The sequence below is a fragment of the Canis lupus genome, chromosome 2 (genome assembly GCF_048164855.1).
Source record: "Canis lupus baileyi chromosome 2, mCanLup2.hap1, whole genome shotgun sequence".
Lineage (NCBI taxonomy): Eukaryota > Metazoa > Chordata > Mammalia > Carnivora > Canidae > Canis > Canis lupus.
Genome location: NC_132839.1, coordinates 35,071,768 through 35,089,331, shown reverse-complemented (window position 1 = coordinate 35,089,331; position 17,564 = coordinate 35,071,768). Strand labels below are relative to the sequence as shown.

Sequence of the window (17,564 nt, the reverse complement as noted above, 5' to 3'; positions counted from 1 at the left end):
GATATATTATTGAAGAAGTCCAAGAAACAACATGTGTAAAGTTTTACCTAGCATGCAATTAAAAAAAAAAAAAGGAAGGGAATGAGAAAATAGTCATCCACCTATTTATCTTTTGTAAAAAAAAGAAAGGTAGAAAAGGAAAACATGAAGTAGACATTCATAGACTAGGTTATATACAAGAAAGCTATGTGTGGTGAGGGGCAAATGGAAGAGATGGGGTGAAATGAGACTTTTCTGGGTATTCTTATTCCTTTTTTGTATAGTTTTGACTTTAATATTGTACATATTAAAAATACACTTAAATTCATCACGAATGGAAAAAACTCTTAAGTTGAATACAAATAGAAACAAATGAAGTCTGCTCCAGTTTAAATTAATACCATACCCACATTGGGGGAAGAAAGACAAAAAAATCTAAGCCAAATAACTTTGAACACAATATTTTGACTATCCCCTTGTATTCTTAGCTTAAAGAGGACAAAAAGATCTGAAAAGAAATCTTGAATTCAATCTAGAAATCTGCTTTTCATTGTAGTATGATTATAGTAATTCTAAAACACTCTCTCCTGCATTGTAGGATTGAGCAAATTTATATATTACTTTGTTGAGAATTGGAAGTTTCAATGTGGAAGAAGAGAATTACAGATAGAAGTGCAAAGGCAGGGGATCCCTGGGTGGTTCAGGGCTCAGCGGTTTACCGCCTGGGCCCAGGGCGTGATCCTGGGGTCCTGGGATGGGGTCCCACGTCGGGCTTCTGGCATGGAGCCTGCTTCTCCCTCCTCTTGTGTCTCTGCCTCAGTCTCTCTCTCTCTCTCTCTCTCTATCATAACTAACTAACTAACTAACTAAATAAATAAATAAATAAATCTTTTAAAAAAAGTGCAAAGGCAAGGAAGAATACTATGGGAACCATCAGTACTCATTAATTCTATAACATAATATGATATGATATATGATATAATATTCTATAATAGTGTAGTGTAGTTCAGTATAATATATATATAGAATGTTTATCTTCTAGCTCACTCTTCTAGAAAGCCTCATCAATGGTACATTAGAACAATTAGATCTTGTTTCTTGAATATAATTCTCAATTAAAAGGAACCAGAAGAAATTGTGACTTTCAAGGGCTAGAGAAGGAAATTAGGAGTGGGCATTGAAAATCTTCTCGCACCCCAAACTAAAAATGTGTTCAAAAATATACTGGGGACATAATAAAAAGAGTTAGGAGTCAGCTTGAAGAGGCTCCTACTGTCTAAATCTTGGATAGCATGAGAATAATAATATATAATTACAACAAGGTATTAAAATACTTTGAATAAAACAAGAAACTATAAGTGCATGCAGAAAATAATAAGAGGAAAAATGCTTCCTTTTTATAATATAATAACTCATAAATGTAGAAGGGAACAACAGAAATCACCCTTTACAACCAGCAGGTGGCGCACCTGGGCAGCTCAATCCGCTGAGCTCCCTGACTCTTGGTTTAGGCTCAGGTCATAATCTGACCTGGTTCTGGAATCCAGCCCCAACCTGGGTCCCAGCTCATCTGAGTGTCTGCTTGAAAGATTCTCTCCCTCTGTCCCTCCCCCAACTTGCGCTTCTCTCTCTCTCTCAACTAAATAAATAAATCCTTAAAACTAGCAGGCAAGAACCACCGATGCAAGCTAAAACTAAAATAGTTAAATGCTTTCAAAGATTTGTCCTAAAGAATAGTTAACAATTCAAAAAGAAAAAAAAAATAACTTCAGTGGAGAAGTAGACAGATACTAATTTAACCAAGTGATCCACAAGATCCAGAATAGGACAAACCAACATTATGTGCCCCTTATGTGATGTACTGAGAAAAGCAACATTATTTATGCTGGATTTCTGCCAAAAATGCATAACTTGAATCTGAGCATGAGGAAACAGCAGATAGGCCTAAACTGAGATGCATTCTACAAAATCACTTTCTCTACTGAAACCATCAGTAGAGAAAGATTTTTAAAAGGACAAGAAATGTCCTAGATTAAGAATAGACTAAAGGGACCCCATAACTGATAAATTGTGTGACCCTGAATGGGATCTTGGAGTATATGAGGGGAAATGCTTTTGAAGATGCAATTGGAGTGATTACTAAAATTCAACTATGGACTGTAGATTGTATTATATGGAATCTTTGTATTATTGTTATCAGTTTCTTTTTGAACTTGTGAAAAATTTAGGAGTAAATACTTTAAAAATTCGAGAGGGGGAAGTTTACTTCTATGGAAATGCAAACAGCCAGCCTAGAACAACCAAAGAAGTAAATTCAGAATGCTAAAAATAATATTTTAAGAATTATTTTTTAAGCTTTAGTCATCTTAAAAAGTGTAATAGAAACAAAGAGATCAAGAGAATAGAGCTCAGCAAAGAAGATGCATTCATATATGGTCACCTGATTTATGCAAATTCAGTGGGGAAAAGACGATGTTTTAAATAAATCGTTCTAGGTCAGTTAGTTGCCAGCATAAGAATAGACAATGATTCATAAATAAAATCACATACTAAAACTAATTAGAAATGAAATCTCGACTTAAAAGAGGAGTTTCCTTCTAAAGCTTTCAGAAGAAAACTTGGTAGGATACATCTACAAAGGCTGAGTAGGCAGTGATTTGTTACATAGGACACAAAGCAATCATGTTCCTAAAACAGTATTCAGAGAATGTAAAGGCAAATTGTTAACTGAGAGAAGATATTCATCACACACACATTAAAGGGATATCAGAAATACATAATGAGCTTCTAATAACAAAAAGAAGGTGACCAGGCTAGTTTGAAAATGGGCAAAAAACTTGAATGGTATTTCACAAAAGATATTCTAATGGCTAGTAAGAATTTGAAAGGAGCTCAGTGAAATTAAAATTAGAATAAAACATCAGAATGGCTATAACTTAAAAAATGATAAAGCTACATTTCACTGGAGCTATGTGTGGAATTCATTGTTAGCTAATTAAGTGGTAAATTGATACTACTTTGAAAATCTCTTTAGTATTATTTATTATCACTGAACATATACCTTCCTTGTGATCTAAAAATTCCATTTTTAGTCAGATAGCTAAGAGAAATAAGCACATATTTCCACCAAAAAAAGGTACCAATGTGTCCATATCAGCTAAACAATATGTAGTATATGGAATACCACAACGAAGTACTACGTGCAGCAATAAAGCATAAGGAATGAATGCGGCTTGCAGACGTTGGGTGAAATAAACCACATGTTACATAGAACCTACTACATGATTCTATGTGAGCCTCAAGAACAGGAAAGAGTCTACTGTGACAGGAACCAGACTAGTGTTTATTACTGACTGGGATGATGACCCGGCGACCGGGAAGGAGCACCTGGAAATGTCCTAAATCCTTGTGGGGGTGATACAGGCATGCTATTCCTATGCATACGGCCCCTACCTGTGTAGAAAGTCATTGAGCTATAATTTTAAGATGAGTGCATTTTGTTGTATGTGTTCTCTTGATAATATTTTTAAGTGAGGAGGAAAGGGTTTTTGTTTTTTTTTTAAAACAACTGTGAAACATCATAGTACAATTCAGAAGAATAATTTTGGGGAGCGGCAGAGATTCTATTCAAACAGAAAATTCAGAAGCAAGAGAGAGAAGATGCAGAAGGGACGCAGCGGTGCAGCGCCGTGCAGCACGGTGACTCCTCCGCTCCCGGCGCCTGGAGGAGGTGAAGCGAGGCCATGGAAGAAGTCCCGAGGTATTTCTCAGGGACGCCACCAGAGCATCCTCAAGCGAAGATGCCAGTCAGCGGCTTCCTGGGTTCCTCCCCGCCTGCGGAGAGATGCGGCTCCCCCCGCGGCCCTGCAGGCCGGCCGGGTCTTCCCTCAAACTCCGAGTCTAGACCTGCAGCAAGAACTCCAAACAAATAGCGTGCATTGGGGGGAGACGTTCGATATTCACAGAAGTGCGTGTGCTTTGGTTGAGCGGATTAATCCCCAACCTTGCCTCTTAGGCTTTTTATTTTCCTTTCTCTTCCTGTGAACTGCGGGGAATTGCAGGCGAGTCCCGCGCGCCCGAGTGGAACTGTCAATTTCTCTGGTGCTGAAGATGGAGAGAGGAGAGGCCAAGCCAGGAGCCAACACCGCGCATGCTCCCTGGAGCCGCCGCCCCCACCCGCCCCCGCCGTCTCTCTCTCCTCCAACCTCTCCCTCCACTCCCCTCTCCTCAGGTCAAAGGCAAAGGAGGAAAATCAAAGTCGAAAAGTTTGTCCTTTGAAGATTCTATATTTTGGACTCTGCATTTTGCTTTATGCTTATGCCCAGAAAGCTTATTTTGGATTTTCCTTCCTCTCAGCTCACTCAGTTTGCTTATAAAAGGAAAATAAAAGTAAAAAGAAGAAAGAAAAGAAAAGAAAAGAAAAGAAAAGAAAAGAAAAGAAAAGAAAAGATTTTTGTTCCAGATCTCAACATGAGAATGGGGGCTTTTGGTAAAATGTCCAAGTCTACCAAGATGACCCACTAAGTCCAGTAAGTGGAGCAAAGCATTCCAAATGCCAGAAGGGCTTCAGATACACTCAAGTTTGGGTCTCTTTTTATTTTAAACTACTTGTAAGCATTTAACCCATGCTCAAATAATAAAGAATAGAGCAAAGAGTCTAATATTTGCTCAAAAGGGCAAACAATTTTTCACTGAGCTCCTACTCATCTGACAGGCAGTATAATATAGCAATGAGGACTGAGACGTTGGAGCTGACTCCAACGTCTTTAGGTTTTAGCCTCCAGTTCTCAACCTGTGTGATCGAAAGGAAGTGACTTAACTTCTCCGTACCCCCCTGCCCCCCGCAATCTGTGAAATAGGAAGATTGCTGTGAAATTTAAAAATAAGTTAATCTACGTAGAGCCTTCACATCAGCCCTGCGCCCCTTTATGTTTTTTTTTTGTGCCCCTTTATGTTATCAATATCTGATGGTTGGTTACTTGTACCTATATTCCTATTGCTGTGCTAAAAATTGAGGGTCAGAATTGTTTCTTTACTTGCAGTTTTCTCACAGCACACTTAAAGACTATGTGAACATGTCACATATTTCTATAAGCAATTAATGATAAGTCATTATCTATAAAGCGTTCAATTGTGTGATACAGAAAATTAGAGTTTGAGGCAGAGTATGATAAAGACTCATATTCACATGAAGCTGGAGGAAGTTCTGGAAGTGGCAGAATACAGGAATGTTGGGGGTCCTCTCAGGAAACAAAACTTGAATGAGGTCTGTGCACTTAAGTTGGAGACGTGTAGAAGGCAGAGGAGGATGTCAGAAGGAGCCCCAGGAAGCCGTGAACCGTGTGAGCTCAAGGCCACTGAGAGATAGGGAGAGGGTGATGCCGAGGAAGCAACTAATCCTCTCATCACTGACTTCACTCCACTTCGTGACTACATTCACGTTGATGAACTGGAAATAAGAAAGAAAACACCAGACAACCTCCAATGTACTGTTCTATGTATTTTATAAACAAATGAAGTATTTGGTAATATTAAGAAACGTCACACTCTCTCATAATTCTATCAATAGTAGTTCAAATATAAAACACTTTATAAAAACTTTTTTGCAGCATAAAAGCAAACTTCTTAGTGGATTTATTCTAAACTATGCTAACACTGTAATACTTACTTGGTGACACACTAGCTTTCGGGGTGACTATTACAAATGAAACCATAAATACAATTTTCAGTCTTTGGGGAATGAAAGTACATGGAATGAAGTGCTCTCTTCGTGGTTCAGTCACACAACGTCTTTTATTTTTTCATTAGAGCTCAGGTCTCCCTTCTACCTTTAATTGTCTTTTTCATCCGTTTATTGGAATGTGTTAGAATGTTTCACATTGAGAGTGCTTTTGAAAAACATTCCTAGCAAGCCACTTCGCCCAGAGTCCTGGTCGTGCCCAGGGCTTCGGCCGACCTAGCAGGACGTGTGCCTGGAAGGGGCGCTTTCAGCAAACCGTCTCACTCCTTCGCCACCCTGCTGAAGTCGCCGGGAGGCCGGGCCATCGGAGGTCAGGGGCGCGGGAGGGCCGTCTCGGCTGGAGAGGGCGCCCCGACTGCACCCCGGCCGGCTCGGGGTTCGCTCTCCACGCCCAGGTGCCAGGCTCCCTTGGGATCCCCAAGCCGCCCTTCCCGGCCGAGCCCCGCCCCCTCCTGAGCCCATTCAAGCCTCTTTCCTCGCCGAGCGCGTTGTCAGGCGTGTAACCGGGGAAACTCCTCCCCGCCGGGGCCGCCGGGGCCGCCGGGCAGCGCTGCGGGGAGCGGCCGCCTCGCGCCCCCCGCCTCCGCGCTCGGAGCCCGCCGCCCGGGAGGGGGGCAGGGGACCGGGAGGAGGGGCCGGGCCGGGACTCCGCGCCCACCCGCTCCCGCTCTCGCCTCCAAGCAGCGCGGAGCCGGAGCCGGAGCCGGAGCCGGAGCCGGAGCCGGGCGCGGGCGGGGGCGGGGGGCGGGCGCGGGGGGGCGGCGGCGGCCTCGGTGCGCCCCGCGGAGCCGCGCGCACTCCCGCCGGCCGTCGGGGGCGCGGCAGGCCTCCGAGCCGCACCTGTCGGGCCGCGCCGGCCGGGAGACCGTGTGGCGCCGCAGTCCGCGGCCTGGAGGCAGCGAGGGACAGTAGAGGCGGAGGAGGCGAGGCCCGTGCCCCGGGGGAAGCCGCGCCGGCCCGAGGCCCCGGGCATCCTCCCTGCGCTCCACCGCACCATGGCTCCAGAGCTCCTGCTCCTCCTCTGCCTGTCGTGGGGCGTGCACGCGCGGTAAGTGGCGCCCGGCCCGCGGCCCCGGGGGCTCCGAGCAAGGCGGACGGCGGCGGCGCTGCGTGCGGGCCCGGAGTCCGGGCGCACCTGCCGTCGGCGGGGCTGCCGCAGGGCCCGCTGCGGCCAGGCCGGGAGCAGAGGGGACGCCGGCCCGCACCCCACCTGTCCCCTCGCCCCGGCACAGGGCCATCGACCTCTCCAGGCTGGGCGGCTGCAGCCTTCCCTGCCACTGGGAATATGGGGGCTCTGAGATTAATGGGCTTTTCCCGAAGCTTTTTAGGATCGGGTTGTTTTAAGGGGTTTTGAAAACCACCGTCATAAAGAACCAAAGGTGTCTACCTCCTATTTACCCCCCCCCAACACAAGTGTTCCAGGGGCCCCCACGCATACACCGGGTCACATTCTGTATAATTTCCATCACTCTGAATTTCCTAAGACCCAGAAGTCGTGGTTTCCTAGCTGCCTTGTTTAGATCACACTGGCAAAGAGCATCCAGGCTGGGGGCAGGTAGAAGCAGGCTGGAGCAAGGAAAAGAACCCTACTTCTCAGAAAGGATTCCCCTCCCCAGGTCCTGCAAACACACACTATACACACGCATCCCTAATAGATGAGCCACTTTTCACACACGAACATACATACACACTTACCCCCATAAAGCACACATGTTGAAATTGATAATAAGGCTTTTGCCTGATAACTGTAAGACCTTATCTTACCCCAAATACTCTTACCTGCAACCAGCTAATGGGAGCTTAGAAATTCTCCAGGAAGGGATGAAGATGGCTAGTGGGGATGGAAGGGCAGTGGAACTAGAGGGTTAATTCCTGTTGCTGTGAATATAAATAGATATTCTGGATTTGGTTTCTTTAACTCTGTCTCCTAGACTAGATCTCTGTCCAGAGCCTGCCGACTTTGGAAATCAGAGTAGCTCCATGCCTCTCCCCCCATCCCCATCCCAAGAATCTTGAGACACCCTTTTCCCCAAAACACTCTTTTTCATTTCCTGGATCTGGAGGCTAGAGAGCTAGAGAGCTTCCCTGGGAGCAGAAAGCCCTGCAAGTGTCAGCAGGCAATGCCAGGTCTTAGATTTCCATTCATATTTGTGAAGTAGGAAGGCACATAACAAATCTTAAAAGACATAAAAAGACTTCCAGTTTCACTCCCCACTTTTGGCAGGGATGTTTGGCCTTGAGAAAGAAAGCCCTGACCCCTTCCCCTCCATACCATTTATCCCCACTAAGAGGTGAGAGTGTGAAAGGCAAACAGTATGCCAGAGACAGTGTCAACTGGTGACTCAAGGCAGCTCCCTCAACCAGGCATAGTATTCCTTGGGCCTTTAAACTCAAGTTTCTTCCTAAGGAGAGAGCTGGGAAGGAGATGGAAATGCACTTTCTGAAGTTGATTCTGCCTGTATGTATCTCTGTTTAGAGGCAGAGAGATAAGCAGATGGCATAGGTATAATGTAGACGTCTGAAGTATATAATCTAGATCTGAAGTCACATCTACATGACCTTTCTGTTGCTACCAACTGAATGAAGTGACCTGCATTTCGGAGATAGATAATTAACTACATATAATTGAGATTTATAGCTAGTTAACATGCTACAAGGAAAATTACCTATTTTCCTCATTAGTTTATGTGCTTAGTAGGAGGACATCTTAGTATCTAACATGAAGCAGCCGGGTTTCTAGGGATTCCCAAACACATGTACAATTTCTCAGGATTCTTCCTCCTTCCATTTCACCTAGGCAGAGGTAATGGTTTTAATGTGTTCTGTATCTTGCTTCATTCCCTGGCCTTCATATTAGAGGTTGCATATCGGTTGAAAAAAATCCAAATTTTAAACAAGCATATAGCTATATGCCTCTCATTTGAAAGTGTCTTTGTTCTTTGAATGGGTTTTACAGATGTGCAAAATAATCTGATGTGCAGTGTCGTCTTTTCAAACTATTGTTAATGCTGAGAGGTCCTCGTTTGCACTCTGTATTGCTTTTCTGGTGTTCAAAATCCCTGGAAAAGGTTCTGACAGTTGTGCTCTGTGGTGATGGCTTGGCAACTCCATGGAGAGAAAAGCACCCTATTCTGACACCCATGAATGAGCTTGTTACGCATTACAACACACAAAGTCATGCCTGGACCCCGGTAATACCTTGCAGACACTTAACTGGTTTCTGAGGTTTAGGAGCTCCTTTTAATGTTTAAAAATACTTCAGATGTCTTTGTTCTTCTAATGGAAGAGAAGGTCTAAGACATGAAAATAACATCTGAAGGTTGAGCAATTATTTGACAATGACAATACATTGCCAATTGGTTTTTAAGAAAAAGCTAATTGCAGTGATGGTGTTTAGGATCCAACAATCCTGATAACAGAACACTCATAATGATTATATATAGCCCACTTAGAATTTAGAAAAGCAGATCATTCTTATTTTATTCATATTCCAGTGTGTCCTCTGAGAGGAGTCTTGGTTTTCATCAAAGGGAGGATTTTTCCGTGGGGCTGGTGGTTTGACACTAGCACTCTGAAGCTTCTACTTCATTCTCTGAAGTCCTGCAGCAAACTGACAGAAGATTAGGATTGGGGGAAGCTCAGTGTTGGCCTCTAGGGAAACAAGAGGATCTCGGACCACACTTTGCCATAGTGCACCCCACCCCAGCAACCACGCTGCAGGTCCCCGTGTACCTCCTGAAGGGGTGGGAGAGGACGCTGTTGCTTTTCCTTTCTCCTCTCTCCTGCTCTCGCCTACTTTGGCCTCTGAGGAAGAAGCTTATGCAATTTCAGGAAAACCCTCTCATCACCACTAGAGGGAGAATTAGACTCATTATAATAACTGCATTTGAAGTAGCTCAGTCTTTTTCAAAAACGAAGGCTGTGTGTATACAGAAAGCTGATAAAGAGTTAGTGTGATCAGTCGCTCTACATGTGACCATCGGGGCAATAGAAAATAACAGGGCATGGAGAGCATAGTCTGGTCTGTGCTGGTGAACTGCCTGTGCTGGGGCGGGGGAGGGGAGCCAGGGAAAGGAATGAGAGAGAAAGGTAGGGGAGGGGAAGAGAACAGAGAAGGGAGAGAAAGAGGCAGAGACGGAAGAGGGAGAGAGGAAAGCACTGTGGCCCAGTTAGAACAAGTCTTGAGAATGTTGTATGTGATCTGCCAAGGTGATCTGCCCGTCTGTCCCTGGTCTCTCCGTCTTGCTGTGGAATGAATTGCCCGGTCCTGCAGGCAGTGATTGCTTTTAGCTGACCATGTCCTGCAGAAAACCTGCTTCAATCTACTCCCTTTTTCCCAAGATGATAAAATTAATATTCCTGACAATATTTTTGATAAAATATTCTACAGTGACATTTAAAATTCTATAGTGTTATTTGTATAAGTTCAGTTTTACATGTAATGAAACGCAGCATGGCACTTCTTGAATGTGTCCCAAATTTTTAAGTTTTTATTGATGGTGAATGTTTAGTGCAAATAAAAACTCACAACAATTTAAAGTTTCTGTGGATAATTTAAACCTTCTACCCAATAAATATTTAAGAAATAGAATTACAGTTTAAGATAAGCCTAGGAAAAATTTAAATGAAGCCAGTCTGCCAGACACATGCTATATACTCATTTTCAAGATCTTATATATATGTATGTATGTATATATATATACATATATATATACATATATATATATACACACATTCAATCAGGACCAGAGTATGTGCCACTGCCATAGTCTAGATTAAGGCTAGTTAACTAACACTCAAAAAAATACTATAATATGTATAATATATGACATCTACATGTAACTACATATTATACAAAATCATGTATATTATTATTGTACTCTATAGATAATTATGTAATTATATTATACATGTGATTGTAAGCATTTAAACAATGTGGAGATAATGAACTTTAAAAGTTTCTTTATTTCTTTCATGTTCATTATAGATAATTTAGACAATTCCAAAAATTAACTTAAAGAAACTTGTGTCCCAGAGCACCACTGCTCTACGATGATGTTAACATTTTGGCTCCTGTTTAGGAAGCTAAACAGAAATGAGCTCATACCAAGACGGGATAAATAAACCTCAATACAGTTTTCTATTCTATATTTTGTTCTCTTTGGTGAAGAAAAAAAGTCACTAAGACATTTATGTTAACAAAGTATAAGGAAATAGGGAAGTTGTTTGTTGTTTTACAAGCTTTTTTTTGCCCTAGTAAGTGAAAGTTCACCTGGAAATACTGCTTTAAGGCAGGAGACTCTCCTCTTTTCAAGCCCAAATGGCTGTGTTGTTGATTCATCCTCACTCACTAAGAAAACTAGTTTGTCATTTTGAGGCTTCTCCATTCAAGTACTCCTGTCAGTGTGTATTACCCAGGAGAGGCTGCTATCCTGCTGCAAGAGACAAGCTCAGAGATGCTCAAACGTTCGTCTCAACCCATTTATTGAGGGGCCAAATGATTAAGACATATTAGAAAGATTTTATTTTATTTTATTAAAAAAAGATTTTATTTATTTATTCATGAGAGACACAGAGAGAGAGGCAGAGACACAGGCAGAGGGAGAAGCAGGCTCCATGCAGGGAGCCTGATGTGGGACTCGATCCTGGGTCTGCAGGATCAGGCCCTGGGCTGAAGGCAGCGCTAAACCGCTAAGCCACTGGGGCTGCCCCTAGAAAGATTTTAATTTTTAATGTCTGTATGAGCTGCTCTGTAAGAAATGAATCCATTCGTGGTGTAAGAGGCATATAAAATTGCCAGAGGGTGTTCACCCAACACCATCTCTGTTCCTTGTCCCCACACAAGTGCTGGCCAAGCAGACCACCTCGTGATGTCCCACGTCTACCTGGAATGAAGATTCTAGTCTCCTTAAGAAGCACAAAAGTCAGCTTAGCTATTTCAGTGAGTGTGATTCTGCAAAAAATATTCTTATATTCAACTAAAATGAGGTCTTGGCAGTAGGGGGTGGAACAGCATGATAAAGTCACTGTTGTGCCCAAGATCGCGAATCCGAGAAACCACCAAGGAGCCGACACCGATGCAAACACACGAGGGTTTATTTACAAGCTCGATCCTGGGTCCAAGTATACCCCACGCAGCGGAGCAGGGACTTGGACCCCAGACTAAGAGGCGTAGCAACGTTATAGAGGCCAGTGGCCAATGGGATAGGCAGAAAGTTGTACAGTCATGTTGGTCCACACGCAGGTGGCCAATTGAATTACATTTTACCCTAAAGTATCCATTTGAACTGGCCTATCACTGAGCTGGATTTCCGGTTAGGGTGTGCCCTGGTATTTGACTAGGGTAGGGCAGTGCCCTAAGCAATAAGCAGGTTAGCACAAGGCAGGTGCTGCCCAAAATAGAGTCAGTCCTGCTCTGCTTGTCCAGGGATAGGGGATTTTGTTAAATTTCCTGGGTCCCACAGTCACCACCTGACAAACATCTGGAAGGTTTGTGCCTTGACCTTCAGAGGTTCTCAGGGTGGATCCAAACATGACTGATTACTTGCTGGTTGATCTTCTGGCATTGATTTATCATAGTGTGTATAGTTTAACAGAGACAAGGAATAAATTTGTGACATTTAATGAAAGCCTAATGACATATTAAGAGCAGTGGCATTCTTCCTATTGGATTCATTCTAAATTTTGTTTGGTTTTGTTTTGTTTTCATTTTAGAGGTAATCTATTGATTGGGCTTTGAGTAATGTGGGCCTTCTACTTATGTCAGTGGTGCTTGCATGGGCCAAGCTTAAGATACTTCCTGAGCCATTACTACAACTAATACTTTGTGCCATAATTACAGGTCCAGAAAAGTGGAAGAGGATGAATATGAAGATTCATCATCAAACCAAAAGTGGGTCTTAGCACCAAAATCCCAAGACACCGATGTGACTCTTATTCTCAACAAGTTGCTGAGAGAATATGATAAAAAGCTGAGGCCAGATATTGGAAGTGAGTGTCAATGTTTGTGATTCCAATAGAAAATATACTGTGATGATATATTTTTAAAGTTTTTATTTTATTTTATTTATTTATTTTTATTTTTTTTAAATTTATGATAGTCACAGAGAGAGAGAGAGGCAGAGACACAGGCAGAGGGAGAAGCAGGCTCCATGCACCGGGAGCGCGATGTGGGACTCGATCCCGGGTCTCCAGGATCGCGCCCTGGGCCAAAGGCAGGCGCCAAACCGCTGCGCCTTTAGGGACCCAGGGATCCCTAAAGTTTTTATTTTAAATGATTATTAATTCACAGGAAGTTGCAAAGATGGTACAGTGTCACACAATTAGAGTGTAGTAAGATATCAAAACTGGGAAATTGGCATTGGTACCTTGTGTGTGCATGGTTTCATGTCATCTTATCATGTGTAGATATAGAACTGTTCCATCATCATAAAGATACCCCTCCTGCTGCCTCTTTATAGTCACACCCACCTCCCTCCTCCAAAATTCGTAACCCCTGTCAGCCACTATTTGTTATTTCTGTATTTTTTGTCATCTTTAGAATGTCACATACATGCACTTATTCAGTATGTGACCTTTGGAGATTGGCTTTTCTCCCCTGAGCAAAGTGATTTGGAGATCCATTCAAGTTCTTGTGTATATTAATAAGAGCTTGTTCTTTCTCATTGCTAAGTAATCTTCATGGCAGGAATATACTAGTTAGTTTATTCATTCACCTATTGAAGAACATTTTTGTTGCTTCCAGTTTTTGTTTATTACAAATAAGATGACTATGTGCATTTGTATACAGGCTTTGTGTGGAAATAAGATTTTCTTTTCTTTTTTTTTTTAAGATTTTATTTATTTATTCATAGAGATGCAGAGAGAGAGAGGCAGAGACACAGGCTGAGGGAGAAGCAGGCTCCATGCAGAGAGCCTGAGGCGGGACTCAAGCCAGGGTCTCCAGGATCACGCCCTGGGCTGCAGGCGGCGCTAAGCCGCTGCCCCACCGGGGTTGCCCAAGATTTTATTTTCTAGGATGAATGCCCAGGTGTATGATTACTAGGTTGTATGATGAATGTTTAGTTTTTATATTCCCACCAGAAATGTATGAAAGATCCTGTTTCTCTGTCTTCACGGGCAATGAGTATTGTTACTGTGTTTCATTTTAGCTACTCTAATAGGTATAAATCTAATAGGTTGATATTTCATTGTGTTTTGATTTGCATTTTCCTGTTGGTTAAAGATATCAGACTTTTTTTTTAAAAGATTTTATTTATTTATTCATGAGAGACACAGAGAGAGAGAGAGAGAGGCAGAGCCACGGGCAGAGGGAGAAGCAGGCTCTATGCAGGGAGCCTGATGTGGGACTCGATCCCGGGCCTCCAGGATCAGGCCCTGGGCTGAAGGCAGCACTAAATCGCTAAGCCACCCGGGCTGCCCCAGATATTGAACTTTTTTAATGTGCTTATTTGCCTGCACTATATCCTTTTTATTGAAATATCTTTTCATATTAGTTACCCTTTAAAAATTGGATTATTTTGTTTCATTTTTTCTGTTGAATTATTGAGTTCTTTCTAGGTGTGATTCCTTTACCAGATGTAATTTACAGATGTTTTTCTCTCAGTATGGAGCTTGTTTTTTTATCCTTGTAACAAGATCTTTCACAGAGAAAAAGGTTTTAATATTGATGAAGTTCAATTTATTGATTTTTAAACTTTTATAGAACATGCTTTTGGAGTAATGACTAAGAACTCTTCATGAAGCACTAGTTCCTGAAGATTTTCTCCTTTGTTTTCCTCTAAAAATTTTATAATTTGTATTTTACATTTAACTAATTATCTGTCTTTATATAAAATCAGTGAGGTAAGTTCTCTCCACCATTTTTTCCTCTATGGATATCTGGATCTTCTATCACTGTATATATATATTCTGTGTTCTCTATTTTGTTCTTTTTATCTGTATGTCTATCACTACGTCAATATCCACAGTCTTGATTACTATAGTTATGTAATAAATCTTGAAATTGGGCATTGGGTAGATTAGTTCAACAGCTTTTTAGAACTTATTTTAACTCTTATAAGCCATTTGCTTTCCATATTAATTTTAGGATTATCTTGTCTATATCTAGAAAAACTCTTCTGGTAAGTCTCTATTAGTTTGGGAAAAATAACATCTGTACTATGTTGAGTATTCAAATCCACATATGTGGTATGCCTTTCCATTTTGAATCTGCTTCAATTTCTTACATCCAGTGTTTTACAGTTTTTAGTATACAAGTTCTGAATATATTTTTTAGATTTACAGCTAAGTATTTCACGTTTTGGGAGTGACTACAGATGGTACTGTATTTTAAAATGTCTTTATACCTGTCTTCATTGATATACAGTAATACAGTTGATTTTTGTATGTTGATTTTGTGTCCTCTGACTTGCTGAAATTCACTAGTTTTGGGAATTTTTATGTGTTTGTTTTTTGATAGGTTCCTTGGGATTTTCTGTGTACACCATCATGTCACATAGGAAGTTATATTTCTTGCTTTCTAATCTGTATGTCTTTCATTTTATTGCCTTACTTCACTGGCTGGAATTTCCAAGACTGTGTTGAATAGCAGTGGTGTGAATGGACATCTTGCTTTGTTCCAGATATTAGAGGAAGGACAGTCAGTCTTTCACTATTAAGTGTAATGGTAACTATATATTTGTACAATTCTTTATCAAATTGGGAGAGTTCCCTCTATTTCTGATTTTCTGAAAGTTTTATTTTATTTTTTTTAATCATGAATGGCTGTTGGATTTTGTCAAGTGCTTTTTTTCTGCATCAATAGATGAGATCATGTGATTTTTTTTTTTTTTTTTTTTAGCCAGTTAATGTGGTGGATTAGGTTGAGTGATTTTCAAATACTGAGCCAGTCTTGCATCCCTAGAGTAAGCCCCACATAGTTATGTGTTTGATAATACTCTTTTTTAAAAACCTCTTTTTATATATTGCTGAATTCTTTTTGCCAATATTTTGTTAAGGATGTTTACCTCTCTATTCATGAGGAACATTGCTCTGCAGTTTTGTTTCCTTTTATTTTTCTTTCTTTCTTTCTTTCTTTCTTTCTTTCTTTCTTTCTTTCTTTCTTTCTTTCTTTCTTTCTTTCTTTTCTTTTTCTTTCTTTTTTTTTTTTTTTTTGACAGTCTGTTTGGTTTTGGTACCAGGTAATGCTAGCTTCATAAAATAAGTTAGAAGTATCCCTTGATCTTCTGTTTTCTGGAAAAAATTGGATAAAAGTTTGTGTTAACTTTAATATTTCATAGAATTCTCCAGCAATATTCTCTGGGTCAGGAGATTTCTTTTCTGAAGTTTTATTATTATAATTTAATTTCCTTAATATACATAAATCTCTTCGACTTATCAATCTTATATTAGGTAAGTTGTAATAGCTTATGCTTTTTAAGAAATTGGTCCATTTCTTTTAAAATGCTGGGCAGCCCGGGTGGCTCAGTGCTGCCTTTGGCCCAGGGCCTGATCCTGGAGACCCGGGATCGAGTCCCACATCAGGCTCCCTGCATGGAGCCTGCTCCTCTCTCTGCCTGTGTCTCTGCCTCTGTGTGTGTGTGTGTCTTTCATGAATAAATAAATAAAATCTTTAAAAAAATAAAAAATAAAACCCCCCCGCCAATTTATATATGTAGAATTGTTCGTGGTATTCCCTTATAGTCCTTTAAAATCTTTATGCCCTATAATAGATCCCCTGCTTCATTTAGGATATTAGTAATTTGTGTCATCTTTCTTTTTTCTTTGTCATCTTGCTAGAGGTTTGTTTGACCTTTTTGAATAACTACTTTTTTTTTTAATTTTTTTTTTTAATTTTTTTTTTAATTTTTATTTATTTATCATAGTCACACAGAGAGAAAGAGAGAGAGGCAGAGACACAGGCAGAGGGAGAAGCAGGCTCCATGCACCGGGAGCCCGATGTGGGATTCGATCCCGGGTCTCCAGGATCGTGCCCTGGGCCAAAGGCAGGCGCCAAACCGCTGCGCCACCCAGGGATCCCAATAACTACCTTTTTGTTTTATTGTTTATCTCTATTGTTTTCTGTTTTCAACTTCATTAAATTTTGCTTTTGCTTTTATTATTTTTTTTTTCCTGCTTACTTTGGGTTTATTTTGCTCTTTTTTTTTGAGGCAATGTTTAGTTTCTTGACATGAGACTATTCTAATATAAGCAGTAGTGCTTTAAATTATCTTCTATGTACTGCTTTAACTGTTATCTCACAGATTTTGGTATATTTAATTTTCTTTTTTATCAAGTTCAATGTATTTATTTCCCTTGAGATTGATTTTCTTAACTCAGATTATTTACAAGTGTGTTTTTAGTTTCCAGGTGTTTGGAAGTTTTCATGTTATCTGTTACTCATTTCTAGTTTGGTCCCATTATAATCAGAGAATATATTTTATATAAGTTTAATTCATTTGGACTTGTTATGATCCAGAATATGGTCTATTTTGGTGAATGTTCCATGGGCACTTGAAAAGAATGTGTATTTTACTGTTATTGAATGGATTGGATCCTGTTGTTTAATGGTATTGTTGAGTTCTTCTACAGCTTTGCTGATTTCCTATCTAGTTTTTCTATCAATTGTTTTGATAGGTTAACAATAGATAGATTAAAGAGTAGATTCTCAAGACCAAGACAAGAACAGTGTGATTGGCCAGGGGAGAAATGCATACAGTTGTTGGTACAAGCCTGTACCATATTCTTGATGATGATCAGAGACCATGGGGATTGTGGCCAACATATTTTTTCATAGGATGAACCTAAGCTTTAGTTTATTTCTTCTTCTCCATGGGGCTTAGTTCCAAACAGAGCCCAGCAGCTT

The 17,564-nt window shown here is 41.0% G+C and overlaps 1 protein-coding gene across 3 annotated transcripts in view; it reads left to right on the top strand.

Annotated features, from left to right (window-relative positions):
• The first annotated feature begins 6,543 nt into the window (after window positions 1-6,543).
• Window positions 6,544-17,564, top strand: part of GABRG3 (gamma-aminobutyric acid type A receptor subunit gamma3) — a 694,245-nt gene continuing 683,224 nt past the window's right edge. The window contains exons 1-2 of one of the 3 annotated variants that reach the window (XM_072795405.1): window positions 6,544-6,767; window positions 12,561-12,709. In XM_072795405.1, the coding sequence (XP_072651506.1) occupies window positions 6,715-6,767; window positions 12,561-12,709 (202 nt within the window). In that variant the 5' untranslated portion in view covers window positions 6,544-6,714. Of the gene's footprint in view, window positions 6,768-12,560; window positions 12,710-17,564 lie in introns of those variants that run through there. The other 2 variants (XM_072795383.1, XM_072795397.1) reach the window with 2 other exon arrangements.